The sequence below is a fragment of the Aedes albopictus genome, chromosome 2 (assembly GCF_035046485.1).
Source record: "Aedes albopictus strain Foshan chromosome 2, AalbF5, whole genome shotgun sequence".
In the NCBI taxonomy this organism is placed as follows: Eukaryota; Metazoa; Arthropoda; class Insecta; order Diptera; family Culicidae; genus Aedes; species Aedes albopictus.
In genome coordinates, this window is record NC_085137.1 from 66,475,997 (window position 1) to 66,494,651 (window position 18,655).

Sequence of the window (18,655 nt, forward strand, 5' to 3'; positions counted from 1 at the left end):
AAGAACGGAGTCAATCGGTGCCGTAATCGCTTGTTTTCGAATAGGATGAAAATGGGAGCATGAGATTACTGATGGCACGCATACCCTAGTTCCATTTTCTGGAGTTTTAAACATCCAAAACGTTTGTCCAAAAAGTTGTTTATAGCTGCAAAATGATTTCGCTTCCAGAATTTGGTTGAGCTTTAAACAAGTTTGTGATAAACTTGTTGAGTGCAATTTCAACTACAAACAACCACAAAAGAAAACCGACATGGAATAAAAAAAACAGAATTCACTATCAATAAGGATTTATTTGTGCCTCAACAGATGCTTGTATTAGAAATTTTTCGGATTCGACTGCGAAAGCTCTTTAATCTTGTTCGACGTTTCGGTCACATTTGAGACCATCCCCAAAGACTCAGTTATTGCCGATTCTTTGTCCAGTGTTGCTCTATCGAAGAATGGCTATCCCATGCTCTAACTGCTGCGAGGGAAAATTCAATTAATTTATAGCAGAACAACACTGAACGAAAAAACGGCAATAATTGAGTCCCTGAGGAAGGTCCCAAAGGGGACCGAAACGTCGAACAGGATTAAATACCGATTCCGAATTCAGATATTAAAAAAAAAAGTTCTTTTGTTGTTCAGAGAGTATGTCAAGTGGTAGAAATGTGTAAAAATGTGTAAAAGTAATTTTATAATTTTTGTAGGATTTTTGCCAACACTTATTTGAAAATTTAAGCGGATAATGCTAAAACCGAGCCCACAGAACGAGAACGATTGCGAGTTCTGTGAGGTCTAATGTTATTTAGCTCATTATAATTGGCTTATGATGTCTCGTTTTAATTGTAGAATTTCCTGAAGAAGGTGTAATAAACACCGAAACGTCGAATGAAGAACGATATTTAGTCGTTTGATTCAACTTCCCAGGTTATACAGAGTTTTAAGTCGATAGCGCTCTACGGATTAAATACCTGTATTAAAATTTTGTCAAGACTGCAGAAGCCATTTTGAAGTTGTATTATCAAATGAGTAATTCTCGCTGAAACCAGGCCGTCATTTACATAAAGTCTGGGATTTCATCATTAGAAACCTGAGAGTCTAAGCTTCCAAAAACATTCAAAAATTTAGGTGTGCATTGAACGCAACAATGATATATCGATGAAAACGTTAGGCGACCTCCTATTCTCCCAAACATTTTGCTGCAGACGCCACGCGCATGCATGCGATTCCACCGATCCCGTTATCGCACGATCAGATGCGTGCGTGAGAATGTATGGGAAAATGGGAGGTCGCCCAACGTTTAAATCGATGTATCATTGTTGCGGTCAATGCACACCTAAATTTTTGAATGTTTTGGAAAGCTTTGACTCTCAGGTTTCTAATGATGAGTTCGGATTTGAAATCGGTGGTTGCGAACACAGCGAAAATCGCAATTTAATGATAAAATTCAAAATGGCGACCAAATCCAAGATAACTGCCAAAACATTTTCAACTTCAAATGAAAGGTCTATACTTTCCCTTCATAGAAAAGTGAAGTTTTGTATATGTTAGTACAACATTAAATTTTGAGATATTATGCGAAAAATTAGATGCAATTTGATGAAAAATAGTCATTTTTGTTACCTTGTCAGCCCCTTGCCAAGCGAGGGGTCCATCATTTTAACCCAACCAAAGTGGTTTTCATCCTTTTTTATCATATTCTAGTGAATAAGCAAGAAAAAAATTAAATCCCAGACTTTATGTAAATGGCGATCTGCTTTCAGCGAGAATTACTCATTTCTTAAAGCATGTTCTTAAAAGTGTTGTGTTAAGGTGTCAAGAATAATTCTTCCGAAAAGAACATTGGGAAATCCCTGGGGGCGACACCAGTGTCACACCCCGGGGAAATCCCTTGCAATTCAGATATTTTTCTTTTTATCAATTCAAAGTCTAAAACTTGGAAATACAACTTATTACTAAAACTCTGTTGAGCCCAACGCCATCACCAGTAGAGCTTCAGGAGTGTAATATGTTGACACGATTTTAAGAAAACTTAGTGAATTAACAGTAATGAACCCGAACCATAAGGCACAAAACTGTGAATATTTTTAGAAAATCCTTTTTTGCGTTACTTTGTTTGTGACGATCCACAAATCACATAACGCAAAAATAGGTTTTTCCTAAAACAACCATATTTTTAAAAAAATCTGAGATTTTGATAACTTTCCTATTCTGAAACTTCCAATATTTTAAGAAAAATTAAATTATTGAAACGAGTATTTGGAACTCAGAAGCTCGAGACAAGGAACGGAATGCAGAAAAACGTAGCATAGGTTTCTTTTAACAGCTAAAAACAATCAATTTGAGATACAATATTCCCTATTTTTACTTTGACATGCTTCTGGAATGAAAAATGGCCTAAACAGTGAATGAATTAAAAAAAGTGCGGTGTGCTAAAATATTACTCTTTATTCTATTTAAATTTGAGAATTCATTATAAACTGTCTCTCACGTCCAGTGGGGATTTATTTAAGGTAATTGCTAGATTATTGTTAACCTTCCGTTAATCGCGCTGTTGTACTTTGTACGACACATGAAAAGTATCGACTATTACTTTGAAACCATTTTTTCTATCGTTGTCATACCCGAATGTATTCTACAGGAAACTTATTTGGAAAATTATAAGACCTTTTTTGAAAACAGTATAACTCCTTATAATGCGGAAAATTGAAAATCGCATTATGAAGAACGTACTATATATAAGATAAGATAGACAGTTAAATGTGAATTAGTGTATTTCAAAATCTAAATGATCTAGAAACATGGTGTCTTCGGCAAAGTTACTTGGGATATCAAGGGCCTACGCGAGGTGACCTGAGTAATTCAGATTACAACCGATAGGCGGCGCTAGTGAGTATGTAATTTTTATATCCCATATAACTCAGGATCCTGAGTACTTAGAAGGATAATGTCAAAGTTGTTTGGTTGGTTAAACTGATGCAGAGCCGTATGGTTTGAAACTCCATATCTAGGTGGCACTAGTGGGCATTGAAATTTTATAACTCATACATCTCAGGACCCTGATTACTTAGAAAGATGGTGTCTTCTGCAAAGTTGTTTAGTAGATCAAGCACTAACTGATGAAGACAAGTAGGATGTGGAATTCCACATCCAGGTGGCGCTAGTGAGCATTCCAATTGTATACCTCATATATCTCAAGATCCTGATTACTTAGAAAGATGATGTCTTCGACATTGTTGTTTGATGGATAAAGAGCTTACAGCTGATGTGCCGTTTGATACGAGATTCCACTACAAGGTGACGCAACACATTAATTTGCTAAAACATGCAAATGGATGCTTTTTTAATGTTTTCAACAAGCTGTGTTTTTTTCTGTCAACAATATTTCAACCGAATTGAATGTATTTAAAAGCCCAATAGAACAGTTAACATTCTGTTCATTTCACTGTTGTTCTTTGTACAACACATGAGAATCATCTGTTATTACTTTGTAATAAATGTTTCTATTGATGGTAAATCCAAATGTATTCTTCAAGAAGCTTATTTTGAATAGTACAGGACCCTTTCGAAAACAACGTTACTTCCTAAAATGCGGAAAAATCATAAATCGCCTTATGAAGAACGCACTATATATTTTATGGGACATTATATCTCCGTATCCTGATGACATAGATAGTTGATGTCAGTAGCGAAGTTGTTTTATAAATCAAGGGCTTATAGATGATGGTGGGTTTTATTTAAAATTCCAAATCAGGGTGGCGCTAGTTAGCGTAAATCTTAAATCTCATATGTCTCAGGATACTGACGATTTAGAAACATGGTGTTTTCGGATAAGTTGTTTGGTAGGTCAAAAGCTTACGGATGAGGGATCTTCTCCTCCATTTGGCCTTTGATCTACCAAACAACTTTGCTGAAGGCACCATCTTTTTGAGTAAAGTGGAGCTTCGTGGCCGTTCGGTTAGTGTTACCAAGCGTGTAACCGCACCATGCTATTACATGAAATTTACAACAACTTTGCCAAAGACAGTCCTCCTCTAAACAATCAGGATCCTTAGATATTTCAGAATGTATGGGTGTTGTACAAAGTACAACGCGCGACTGCTCGCGATACAAAAATTGGCGCGAGTACTGAAAGGTTAAAGTATTCCTGCAGTTTATGGCCATATCTAGCAACAAGTTTTTGTAGCAGAATTTTTAGAGATTTTTTCTTCGAAAGATTCTCTGGAGATATCTGAAATCCCATTTCCAATTAAAGGATGGCGAAAATGAGCCGAAGTGTTGGAGGCTTTATTCATGGAAATTGGTATGTAATTCTTAACGTAACTTCTGCAGGGCTTTATTATTCTCTGGAATATTTATTTAATGATGTCGTGAAATCATTTATGCTGCAATTCCTTAAGACATTTTCTTCTAAAGCCTAGGAGGAACTCATTTTAATATACTAATTTTCAAAAAAAAAAACCGTCATACCGTATTCAGATCTTCTTGTAGAAATGTCTTCAGAGATTTATAGCAAAAATCCCAGAGTAATAGGTACCAAACAAATATTGTCGAGGTCAAAGTACAACCTAGTAGTTAGACCAGATAATTTAGGCTGAGATTTTTCAACATCTCATAGCTTAAAATATCATCGTTCATACAGTAAGGTTTACAAATGTAAACATGGGTTAATGGTAAAAGAAAATTATTTTATAACTGTAGAAATATTGACGAAGAAGATAAAAAAAAATTAGCTTGTCCCAGTGGTAATGTAAAATCAAAAAGTAAAAAAAAACCTTTCATGAAATATTTTTTTAAAGCAGTTCTATAATACTCTTTTAAAGATTTAAAAAAATATTCTAGGAAGTTTCACAAGATTTTTATTCAAGAAGCCCCACCTTGAATTACTTTGGGTTTTTTTGCCATAGGTTACAGTAAAAATTCCAAATTTAATAAAAAAAATCTAAAAAAACTTTAGAAAAAAAAACAAAAATTTTTAATGTTTGAAAATATTCAATTCCTCTTCAATTCCTTTTCCACCCAAACTCTGCCAGAGAAATTCTCAAATTTGTGCCCGAATAAAACTTTAAAAGACGCCTCATGTATTCATGTAAAAATTTCTCCAGGATTTTGCTGAAGTCTTCATTTGTTAATTAGTCTGACAATGTGAATATCAATTTAAACAACTTACAAAAATCCAACAAAAACTTCTCTTGGAATATTACAATTTTTCACTAAACTTACTACACTAGAATTGTTTACTGGTTTTATGTTTTGTTATAGATTGATTATAAATATTATTTGATTAAAAATGTTTGAGAATCCGGCCAATTCACTTTTTATTCTCGTTTATTGTTCATTTTATTTTATTTTAATTTGGATGTTTTTTCCGAGAACCCGGAATTTGAAAAATAAAAATTCTGAATTCTGGGACATTTTCCAGTCTGGGAAACAAACCCCTATAATGTTGGCCATTTCGCCGAAATTTTCAGAAAAAAAATGGAAAACTGTTTCAAAATAATTAAAAATGTTTTATTTTTGCTGATTTCTACCCAAGAAGTTTGGTATTCACTGTCCAACCAACGTCGCAGATTTTTTCAGAATGTTGGTCCGAGTACAGACTTCTAAATGTTTCAAACTTTCGTCAGAAGCTCATAGTCCTGACAAATGATTCGGGGTTCGAAAATTTCTTTCTACAGTGAATTTCTAGGGTTTTGACCAGGTTTAAATAAAAATCTCAAAGGGACTTTCTCAGGCATAGCGAAATATCTGTCTACACTATAATTAAAAAAAAAACCCAAGGCATTGTATTTGGCTTTCGGGCAATGGTCATCTCAATCAAATTCTATTTCAGGTAGAGTTCAAAAGATCCGATAAAATTAGCAAGCATGAAAAACATTTGCATTTCTGAAGCAACATTTGAAAAGGTCATACAAGCATTGGTAAACAATGACTTCAAACGTTGCTCCTGAGCCCCCATCAGCTTATTCACAAAAACTAAGACCGTTATCAGATAGAGCAAACATCGATCTTTCGGAAAACGGTGTTCATTTGCGTGGGTGGGATGCTGTTAGGCCCTACGGAGCGTTTTCGAAAAAAGACACAAGACCTCTTGGGCATTTTTCAAATGTTGCTCCAGATTTATTGGAGAGTTCGAAAATCCGTCAAAGCGATTAGTAGGGTACTGGGCGTATTTTGGCATAGTCGCATAGCATTGAACTAAGGCCCATTATCCTTTGTGAGATAAGCAACTGTACTGCAATATTTGAACAGTGGCAAAATTCAAAATAAGACAAAGATTATTCAATTTCATTGCATAATCACGTGTTTCTCGGGATCTGGATCCCGGAGAACTCGTCGTCACGAAGACGACGGATGATGGTGGTGATGGATTGGAATGAGTAGGAATTTTTTTTCGTTTTTCACTGTCCGTTCAGCATTTACGAATCGCGACAAATTCCCTTGCGATGTCAATCAATCCTTATACTGATTGTACATGGAGGGAGATGGGTTCAAGGATTCCCTCGCAGTGAAGGTGATACCATCGTACTCCAATGTACGGCAGTGCGGAACGCACAAAAAGTGCACCCTTACATAATAACTCTTGTTATAAAATAAATTAGTTTGTCTTTCCAGCGGGCTCGAGGCAAGGCAGCCAATTGTCAACTTTTTGCGTCGAATCGGATCGCGCGGAATGGACGACGCGGGGGAGTCGGTCGGACCACTTTTCCGGATAATAGCCGGTATTGTACCGCGCACACAAAAAAAAAACGACCAAACGATGGTAGTAATAATAATTATCATAAACAACATTGCTGTGCATTGTAAATCATCTTTCCCGTGTGTGTTGTTCGTTGTCGCTGCCGTTGTCGTTCCCGATGGACGTGATGATCGCCGGGACCAGCAGAGCAACAACAGTGCATCGCCGCATCATCATCATCGCTTTCTGATGGTTCCGTTTGTTGACGGTGTCATAGGTATTGCCGTCGTCGTCGTCGCCGTCTCCAGGAAGAGTTTTAAAAACGGGACATTAAACAGATCGTAAGATCGCGTACGATCGGAAAATACTAATAAGGTGCAGATGGTTTGCGCGAGAGCGCGATGCACAGTAGAGATGGAACGATGGAACTGGGAAGTGTTGAAATGGAGCCAGACACACGGAATAAGATGTGCTTCGTGAGAAATTCTGCGAATGCATTTTGGGGAAGTTTGGATGGCGCACGTCCGGATTGTATCCAGATCTTTGAGGTGGATGACGGAACTGTGTGAAATGAGAAAGATGATCGCTGAAGAAGGACATCATAGACACATAGTTGAATTGTCCTAGGGAGGCGCGTATAGCTTAGACGATAAATTTAGTTGTGTGTTGCTCTATAAGAGGTTTTCACGACCAATTTTATAAAACTTATAATAAAACTAAATTATTCCTCATAACCTCTTGAAAATCTCTTCAGGATTGTTCCTACGCTAAGTGTATCACTCTGAAAGAAGCTTTCACGCTAACGCCGCTCAGCACTAAAGTGCATAATTTCCAGACTACACCAAAGATGTGTAACCCTTGCACATTCACAAAATCAGCTCCTGTGTCCGCAAAATCGTTAAATTCGCAAATATTTTTGTACAGCATGTACAGCTAGGTTTACTAGTGACCTTGGAAAACAAAAAAATATCGACATTTCGAATCTAGACGAGTGTACGAGCTGTTTTTGAGAATGTGTAACTGTAACACATTTTTGTGTGGTCTAGAAATTATGCACTTATCAGTAGGGCTTACACATTTTAGTGCTGAGCGGTTTTACTGTGTTGCAAATCATATTTGCATTTAAATTGTAATGAATCTCCAAACAATTCTCCACGGTTATAAGTTGTCACGATGGTGACCGTATTAATCTGGTTCTTTGTTGTAAGCAGTTTGACAGCTCACTTTTAATATTTTTTTGTATATAAAGTTTTCGATCATGACCCAATCCAAAAATTACAAAGTTCATGATGATATTGAATACAACGGCAAAGCAGAAGTTCGTTTATTACAAGGATTACACCCTAAGAATTATACGAATGCCTAGAAAGATACTAGATTTGTAGAAATGAGCTGAATTTTTGTATGGCGAGTTGAAAAATTTTCCGTTCTAAACCTGTTAATTACGATGGATCGGTGCACGCTATGTCCAAAAGAGAGTTTTCATTAAAAGTGGCTTGACCTCACATTTTATTCGCTAGAACCGTATTGTTTGTTTCTCTACATTCATCTATGTATCTATGTTTCCGATACATGCATTGGGTTCCGGGTCATTTGGCCGAATGTCGTTTGGCCGAAACATGAATGATGAATTTAAAGTGAACATGCAACTGATGCCCGCATCTGTTTAAATCGAAAGAAAAGCCAATGATTCAAAGAAGAAAAAGTCTTTGATAAACATAGGATTGATAAACATTGGAAGTTTCAATGCCAACTAATCCTTCAAAGGCAAAACTAGAAAGCACTGCATATGATAAAAAGAAGAAACATTTCTGATTATCATTTTGCAGTTAGAATGCCAAAAACATCCTCTGGATTCTTCTGATCATAATTCGGCCAAACGGCATTTGGCCAAATGATGTTCGGCCAAACGTCATTCGGCCACCACACCACCACCAGCATCACGTCAACGTTGAATACAAAAAGCGAGATTTTTTCAACGTGTTGTACAAAATACAACAGCGTGATCGCTCGAGGGTTAATGACGGGTCATCGTAATCGAGTGAGTAAGAGGTAATTTCCTATTATTAGCCCACTTTCCTGTTCAAAACAAATAGCTCAAGAAGTTTGTTGACCAATTTCTGGCAAACATTTTATACAGAGACTGCAATTTGAATTGTCATTTCATCTCAACTGCGTGCTGCGATCGAAGTACGGTTTCTCGGGCTATTCAGGCAAGCAATTTCCCATGCATCAAGATAAGGGCTGTTTGCAGATCAGAAGGAATTTCTCAGCCTATCTTGATGCATGGGAAATTCCTTGCCTGAATAGCTCAAGAAACCGTTATTTCTTCGATTGCGAAGAAACGACAGTTCAAATGGCAGTCACCATAGAAAGTTTCTGCCAGGAATTGGTCAAGAAGTTTCTTGAGCGATTCCTGTTGAACTCGAAACTGAGCTATAGGCTGAAAAAAACCTTCTGAACAGCAAACAGTCCTCTAATCTCTAACGACGTTTCCATGGAGACCTAGAGAATTAAAGTTTTTGATCATAGTAAGCTTTAATAAATAAATAAATAATAATAATAATAGTAAGCTTTGCTCACGAGTGGACGAATTTTTGTGACAGCGAAGTTTTTCTCTTCCACGAAAGTCTGGAATAATAGCCACGGGTTTTCTCGATTGCGGTGAAAGCATAGCGGAGGAGATTGAAGTGCTGAGTGTATTCATTACCAGCCTGTTTTAGTTACTGCAAAAAACCAGTGAATCAGCCAGTGATCCAGAGAAGATTACGGACCTGAAAATGAAGCTGCAAGCAGTTACGGAAATGATCGGAGACCTGAGCAAACAATCAGACGACACGGAGAAACAGTGCTAGAAATGTCATTTCGACATACATACCTAAATTTAATCACCTATAGTTCATTTCAGAAGCTGAACCTAGAATATGGTGTATGAAGAACTTGTGCGGCTAGACCAGTTCTACGAGAAAGTCACGGAAAATCCGCTCTTTTGCGTGACTTTTTTGTAGAAAATTTGTAGGTGATTGAATTTAGATATGTCGAAAAGACATTTTCAGCACAACGACGAAGCGTTACGCTCTGGTGGAGAACGAACTGTCTATCATGATCTTGTACCGACTTTTCGAACCCTCTAAGCAGAATACCCTCTTTGAATGAGTGTAATCAGTTTCGTACCTTTTAATTCCGCCCTATGTTGCTTATCCTTTGACAGATACGCGTATTTCGACTACCACTTGTAATTCTCCTCAGTGTCATGGATAACTGACACTGAGGAAGATTACAAGTGGTAGTCGAAATACGCGTATCTGTCAAAAGAGAAGCAACATAGGGCGGAATTAAAAGGTACGAAACTGTCTATCATGGTCAATGTAATCGAGCAGGCGGTACACAGATCGAGTGAATTATTCAGTGATCACGATTTGTCCTCAACTGAGTGATCTTCATCCAGATGGTTGGTTCAGGAATGGAAAGATAGTATAGCGTGGGTGCGATCATCCGACGAGGCGAATATTGGTGACATCTTTCCAATTAATTATTTATCAAATATATTGTTGTCTGGCCTAAAGTGTCTCGAGTATACTAAAGTGGCGAATCCTTGTCGTTTTGACAAGTCTCCTGCTCGATTGAAACTATGGGGATGACAGAGAATCAACAGTTCCAATTTTGAAGTTTCTCCGCTTTGTCTAATCCAGACTCGTTAGTCTAACCATACAGTTTTTAACTATTCGCTATTTAACCATCCTATAATCTATCGAACGGTGAAGTTTCATGAAGTTGCAGTTTGAGAACCATTTGAAACAAATGCTGGCACAATACCTTAAGGAATTCGTGAAAAAAATTCTAACGAAAAATATCAAAAATCCAAACTACACCATGAATTGATTGAAACGATTTATAGTTTGGTCCATGGAATATAGTGATTTGAGAAATCTTACACGCCATGCAAACATATTTTGATACTCATACAAAATCCTCCCCTCCAAGGTGTCGACTAATCGTGCAAATTTCCTTACGTAATTAATTAACAGCCCCATACCTCCTGCTGCATCCGATCCTCAACCTCACTTCACACTACTGTGCAGAAAAACTTAACACTACTGGCATATTGTTGATAATCAGGTTAGAGTTAATGAATAATTACACTGTTTAAAATTCAAAGAATACTTTGTCTTACCACGACACACCCCAAATCGGAATGGGGATGAAAAAAAAACAAATGGCTTCACAGGTTTGTGTAACGAGTACAAAGCTCGTAACCGTTTGTTTGGTTGCATTCTTTAATGCGGCTGTTTTATAGTTTCATGACTCAGCGGCATAGTTCTATAACTCAGCGTCATAATATTTTCAAATGGTTAACAAGAAAAGGTCTGCCGTAAGTGTCGTAACATCTTTGGCAACCATGTCTTTTTTTAATGAAAATTTTAAAAAATATATGTATAATATTCGTCATTATCGTCATGAAATTATGACTTGTAGTTGTGTTATCATGAAGCGGCATATTTTATGACTTTTTCGTCATATTTTGGGTTCTGTATTTTTACCCGTACGTCTTGGTATGTACTTTCAGAAATTTTAGAGGAAGCTGCGCAGTTGTCCTTTGATGAATTTTGGATAGCATTCGTGGATAATTTTAGGGTGAGATAACCATAAGAATTCCTTCTTATTGTCTTATTGTTATTATTGTTTTAAAATCATCGATGTATTGCCCACTGTTTGTTCCACCCAGGTATATTTGTGGGTAGGGCATATCCAGCCTGTCCCTTGCTCTTACTTACTGTTTGTCAAAAATACAAATTTTAAAGTACTAAATATAATCTATCATGAAATTTAAATTTTCTAATGACACCTTCATACATGTCATGTGAAATTTCTCCCATGTAGCCCGGCGGAAACTTAACAAGTCCCACTAGAGACAGTTTCTCCAGAGCTATCTATAATAATCTCATCAAAATGCTTTAATTTGTTATCCTTCTGCTTCAAACTCCCACCGAAAGTTTGTTGGAAGTCCCGAGCAAGCATAGGCACTAGATTGTACTTTTTGGGCTTAAAGACCCAAGCACCACACATGTCATATAAAAGTTACATTCACGTAGATTTTGGTTGCATAGAAGTTAATTGGACGTAACGCATTGTGTTGGTTTTACGTTCTACGTGCGCTGCCGTAACTCTTATATGACATGCATGTTGCTTAGGGAGCTTTAAATCGGCCAATATAGAGCAAATCAGCTCTACAATAGCACTATATTATTACGCAAAGTGAATTATAATTGCCTGCGTATTTATCAGAAGTTTGCATTCACAGATCGAAAAGATAGTGTAAATTTCTGTGACATATAATGCACATAATTGGAGCGTGGGTTTTCACAGAAGTGTACATGACATGTCATGTAAATCTCATAAAATATCATGTAAACTTCCATTATATGTCATGTAATTCAGCATGACTCAGAGTTTTTACAAGACATATAACACAAATTTACATGGTATATCATGTAAACCATCGTAACTGAAAGTTTACATGACTAGAATGAAGTTTACATGACGTGTAAACCTCATTATTTTTATCTGTGTTGAAGTAGATCCTTTGTAAGTGTTTTTCATCACTTCTGTAGGACATTTATACGACATTTGAATTGAAAAGTTGGTGACGTTTCGATGTGCATAGATTGGACAGTGTAAAGTCAGACCGGACCATGCTGTTTTCCAATAATTTGGGAAAATGTCTTGCAAGCACTTGAGTTCACCCAACAAACATTTTTGCTATACAAGAGTATAGCAAACTTTAGCTTAAGAAACTGTTATTTAGCTATTTCTGTTTCTTGGGCAGTTGGTATACGCGCCGAGCTACCAACCCGAAGTCGTGAGTTTGTTTCCCATTTACGCTAGATCCAAGTGATTTTCCAGTAGTGGTTTCTTGAATTCAACAAAAAATAAGTTTTTCTAACTTTCTTTTTCCTTCTTCTTCTAGTTTCCTTGACCCGATAAAAAGTGTAAACTAACTGGTTATCGTTTTCAATAAAAATTACAATTACAGTCGTTAGAGAGCAAATGGTGAGTCGCCAAGCACAATATGGTATTCTTAAGTTGATAAACACCAAATTTTACTTGGTTTGTAGAAAATTTATCAGTTTTCCATGGGAATCCAACTCACAAACTCGACATTTTCAAACAAACAAAAAATCTATTGACCAAAAAAATTCGCGAAAACCTGTGAACTTTAAGAAATGCTCAGAGTTGTTCTTTATCAATCTCGACTTCAATATTAAGAAGATTGTGTACATCAGTAAAATTGACTCGCCCTTAGAGTTTTAATATCATGAGGAATGTTCATGTAGAACCTTACATTAAGAAAAAGTTGTAATCCAACAGATTGTTTCACTGTTAAATTATGTTCATTTATAAACTCTAGCGACCGCTAATAAATCTAATACTATTTAAATAACTCCAAGGTTCCACATAACTCACTGGATGATCTTCAAGGAATATAAATTTAAACAATTGCTTGCTCAATGTTTTAATCTTTACAATCGATTGACCTCTGTTCTATTGGCTCCTTTCCGGTAACACCTAATCACACCATTAACCATTAACCATTAACAGTCATTAACCTCTACTTACCACCACATGGACCCCCGCCCTCGTCCGGGTTTGCTTTTGCTTTCCACCTCACCGTTCGCGCTGACCGCCAGCAGGCACACCAGCACTATCGACACCAGTTCCATCGTCCTTCCACTTTCAATCAGCGTTTCTAATAGCTTCCGATGACGAAATTTACCCGTTACTCCTTGTCACTTCGAATCGAAATATTTCTAAACACAACACTTCCGTTTCCTGAACCCTATTTTCTAACACTGTCAGACGCGGCTATCACTGGGTCGATCATTTTCCGTCGATCATGCAACCGATCATCACCTCCCACCAAGGACTCCGTCGACAACGTCCACACACTAGTCCTCGCGAGACATCGATCACCAACCGCGCGTGCAACGTTCCACCTCGCTAGAACTCTCGAACTGAATCCACACTCCGGATCCCAGCGGAAAATCCCGAATCCTGTTGCCCCAAATGGGGTCGTTCTCTTCTCATAAATGCAGCTGAAGCACACACAGGATACCCCCACACCAAAGCAAAGCCCGCCGGGGCTCGTCGTTTCTGCCCACTAAAGTCACACTTTCCACACTGCAGTGCAGCCGTAATCAATGGGGGCCGCCGAGTCGAACGAACATCAATCACGATCGCGCACGAAAACTGTTATGCTGACGCTCTGCGCTACTAGACCGACGATATCCTTCGGGCAGCAGCAGCACCTTTCTCGTGTCTGGCTTGCATCTACTGCTCTCTCGGCGCGCTTATGCCCTTAGCACCTCCGACGTCGTCGGCTTCGTCACTTTGTTGGATTGTGCTGTTTCGCCACTCCACTCTCCACTCTCAGCAGCTGCTCCGGGCATGGGAAAGACCCTTCCGTCTCGCTCTGACGCGGTGTGACATGGCTCTCTCGCTTCCTCATCTTTATAGCATCGCCGCCAATTGCTTCGGCATTTTTCGCTATTGGTCCCAGTTGCTCTCTCACTCTTTCTTCTAAGCCCCGCACATCGGCACGCTTTTTTGCTTGCCGCTTTTGTTTTTGTTCTCTTCACTTCTTCTGCTTCTTCTTCGCCACTGTCCGTCGACCTACCCGATCTGTGTGTATGCTTTTCGGACTCGTCACCACCTCCTTTTTTAGTTTCTTTTTTTCTCCCTTTCGTTGCCGATCGATCGCGCGCGCTGTGGCATTCGCTCTTTCTCTTCGGGTCCGGTTTCGGAGCGGGCTTTTCCCCGTGGCAATAAAAGAGTCTCAAATTAGCCGGTGTGAAAAGAAAAGAAACTTTTCACTTTTCTTTTTGCGCCTAAGCGCCCGCACACGATCAGGCTCAGCTTCTGAGCGCACAACACGATCACGTCCTTTCCTGCTCTCGGGCTCTCCCGGCTGCAACGAACGGAACGGTTCGCTTAGCGCAAACGATTGTGACGACGGCGGGCAACGAGAGGCAATTTTATTAATGAAAAATACGAAGATAAACAAACAGATCTAACAGCGCAGACAACTGCACGCAGACGGAGAGAATCGAAAAGAGCACTCACGAGGTGTGCGGCGATCAAGTGAGTGATCGAGTGATTTTATGCTGCTGCAACGTTGATCTCTAAACAGTGTTTTCACTCGCGTTCACTATGAGGCATGTTTCGGCACTAAACCATTGCGTGGTTACAATTTATTTAATTACCCTCTAAACTGTCAATACCTGTCGTTAAATGATGCGATTGTAATAAAACTTTACCGTAACGAAAAGCACTGCAGCAAACCTTACACTTGGCTGGGTGCGTTGTTATCCGGGTCGAAGCATATGCTGCACTGAAAACTGTTTTGGCTCAACACATTTTATGATTATGAGACGAGATGACACCTCTTCTGCCACTAATCTACGCTTAGTTGGCTTATGTGGGTTGTTTATCCGTATCGCATCTATGCAGCGCAACAGAAATGATCTTGAGTTTGCACTACACTACATGCTCGTTTCATGATGTTTTTCCCTTTCCAGAATCGGCTCCTCTACTTGCTGTGAACACTGCAATTTATTCTTTGCTAAAAGTTGTTATTGCCAAAAGGCTAATATTGCATTCGTTTATTGTGTGGCAGACACGAGGATTGTTAATACCCAAAGAAGTGAAGGAAATTTTCATTGCGAAAAGATCCTGTTTGGTTCATAGAAACATTTAAATAAGGCATAACAAGAGTGAAACATTGACCAACCTGAGATGACGAAATAAATGGAAAGCTGCGAATACTCTTACGGAAATGATTTACTACAACACATTTTACACTTCAGAACATAAAGATTGAACAGAAACCATACATTTTTCCGGAACAACCATGAGACAACTATGCGTAAAGCAGCAGTCTTCCAACATAACCACCGCGCGTGTATGCGTCAGTCGCCACAGATGCGAATGGTCTGGCACTGGAAGTGGATGGAATTCAACTAGATACAGGGAACAATGTGGTACATATGACGGTGGCAATAATATACAAATGTATCTGGTCTTGAAGTAGGTAGGTAGGTATCTAGCCATCGTTGCTCACGCGTACAAGTGGTGGGTACAACGACGCGACAACGTCGTTGTTGACCCAAACAGCTTGGTTGCCGGTTGTCATTGCGTCGTTTATCCAGTGCACTATGGGTGATGATAGAAGAATCGGATGGCTATTTATGTTATTACGTAGAAGATTTTTGGAATGTGTCATTTCGGGCCAAACATTTCTATAGGTCCTAAGTGCAGATGGGAGGCTCTCTTTAAGACCCCTCTCTTTCGATCAATACGTGCTTATATTTATAAGTTTTGATTTGCTTCATGCGTTGGAAGGTAGATTAAACCATCCTTTTGCGATCTACACATCACAAATTGTCAAAATGTGCACCGTGACATCGTAATAATTTAAAGAGAAACGGAACAAAGAGAGCCTCTTTTTTGCAGATTGGACCTTTGATATGTCTGTCGCAATGTGAACTGAAACCATACGCCTGCTTCACTAATACTGTTACGAATGTAGAATATTGATCCTTCAAGTCTGCGTCACGTTATCAAAAATCTAGAAAATCTTGTTGTATAGCTGAACTTAGTAAAAGTTAAACAATATTTAAAGAACGTACACTACAAAAAATATAGTCGTCGGAAACTAAACGATCAACAGAATACAGTTCAAAAATATGATATCAGAAATAGAATCTACGCATATATTTTAATGAAAAAACTATTCATATTTTACAGTAAATTAAAAATCAAAAAATTACAATAACAATGTGTACCTTATTAAATGTTCTCCGACACGATCAGAATATTCACATATCTGAGAAATAATTGATAACTTTTTTGATAGAAAGTGAGAAAAAGAAAAAAAAACATATCATTTCACAAGGTCCCATACATTTTTCTTATTTTATTTTTTTTTAAATTTGCTGTAACTTAAGTATAGTTGGATGTAAGAAAAACAATAAAATTGTTATTTCTTTCAAAACTTGTTCGTTGAAACCTTTTTTTTTTCATATAAAAATCTGAAAAATTGTTTCCTTTTGCTTATTTTAGAAATTGATGTAAAATACAAATTCAGCCAGCTTTCTACAGAAAAAGAAAACAAAAGAAGGTTATGATTTTTTGACAAATTGAAAACCATTTGACATTTGACATAGGGCAGCGATAAATATCACTCTTAGCGTATTTTTTTTTTCTAAAATTCCTTCAAATAGCCAAAGACCAAATGTCAAAGATATCATTTCCATCCCACAAATCGTTTTTGAGTTATATTTTTGTGCAGAAGAAAATAAGGCTTTTTTCAAACGCATTTTTGAAAGTTAGGTGATGAAAATGGTTATGTGTTGATGCAAAAGTAAATGATTCGTGACATCTGTGTATGAACAAAATTTCTTTCAAATTTAAACATGTCGAAAATGACAAATTTAATTGTGTTTTGTTCTGGAAATGCTCAAAAATTTCCCTATAAATTGCCGTCAGCGGGTCCTTCAGAATTTCTTCGAGAATTCTTCCAAGCTTTTCTCCATGGGTTCCCACATAAATTTTTTCAACTTCATGAGAATTTTTTAGGGAAACCATCCACGGATTACTTCAGAAATGCTTTCTGCGGTCCTTTAATAAAATCAAAAATTCCTCCAGAAATTACTCAAACGATTTCTTTAGAAAATCTTTTACAGACTCCTTCGAAAATTTTCCAAAGTTTCCATCAAAAATTCTTCCAGGGATTCTTAAAGCAATTCCTCCATAAATTTGTCCAAGGAAATCTCCTATGAATTTCTTCCAGACTTGATCCTTGTATTCCTTCAGAAGTTACTTCAGAAATTTGGTACACTAAAACCTCTTTTAATGCATGTTATTTTTATGCACTTTAAACTTATGCACCTTTTTTTATGCCCTGCAAAAAAGGGGGAAAGCTACTCAGAACCAATATTGTGCATAAGAATATTTCATAATGACGGAAACTATTGCAACGGCGGCCAACGGGTATTTATAGAGCAGAGCAAAGGAAAGTTACAGGTTCGTTTTTGGGTGTTTCCGAAGGTCTCATGTGCGTTACATAGGGTCCGAGTGGGTCTTAAGGGGGTTTCGAAGTCATTTCAGGAAGTCACAGAGCATTTTAGGTTGGTTTCAGAGGCGTTACGGAGGCGGTTTTAGGGGTTTTGGCTTAGGAGGATTTTTTGAGGCACTTCAGGATGTTTCAGACCATTTTCGGCGTGATTGAGAGGCGGTACGAAAGCGTTACGGATGAGTTTTCGGGGGGTTTGAAGCCTTTCAGATGCGTTACATTGGGTCCGAGGGAGTTTAAGGGGGATTTTGGAAGTATTTCCGAGTGTTTCAGACCATTTTCGGCCTAATTAAGAGGCTTTTCGAAAGCGTTACGGAGGAGTTTTCGTGGGGTTTGGAGCTTCTCAGGTGCGTTACATGAGGTCCGAGGGGGTTTAAGGGGGATTTTGGAGGCATCTCAAGACGTTTCAGAGCATTTTCGGGTGATTCAGGGGCGTTACGAAAGCGTTACGGAGAAGTTCTCAGGGGTTTCGAAGCCTCTCAGGTGCGTTACATGGGGTCCCCGGGGAGTTTAAGGGGTATTTTTGAGGCATTTTAAGAAGTTTCAGAGCAGACTCTGAAATACCTTAAAACGCCCCTCAAACCTTTTGCAACGCCCTTTAAAGACTCCTGAGATCCCTTGAATTGCCCCTAAAGCCCCTTGGAACGCCCCTGAAACCCACATAATAATATTGAAATACCCCAGAATTCCCCGTAATCTCATGAAAACACCAAAAAATCTTGACAGAACACCCTCAGAAGGCTCCTCAAATCCCCCGAAACAACCCCTTAAAATGCCCCTGAAGCCCCTTGGAACCTCCTTTTTGGGCTCTCTGGGAACTTTCTGGAAACCCCCTTCGCCCCATCTTAACTGCCCAGGAGCAA

The 18,655-nt window shown here is 38.3% G+C and overlaps 1 protein-coding gene across 1 annotated transcript in view; it reads right to left on the bottom strand.

Annotated features, from left to right (window-relative positions):
• The window catches only part of LOC134287617 (protein wingless-like), a 37,521-nt gene extending 22,307 nt beyond the window's left edge, over positions 1-15,214 (bottom strand). Inside the window, exon 1 of the mRNA XM_062849766.1 lies at positions 13,280-15,214. Coding sequence (XP_062705750.1) covers positions 13,280-13,383 — 104 coding nt within the window. The 5' untranslated portion in view covers positions 13,384-15,214. The remainder of the gene's footprint in view (positions 1-13,279) is intronic.
• Positions 15,215-18,655: the final 3,441 nt, after the last annotated feature.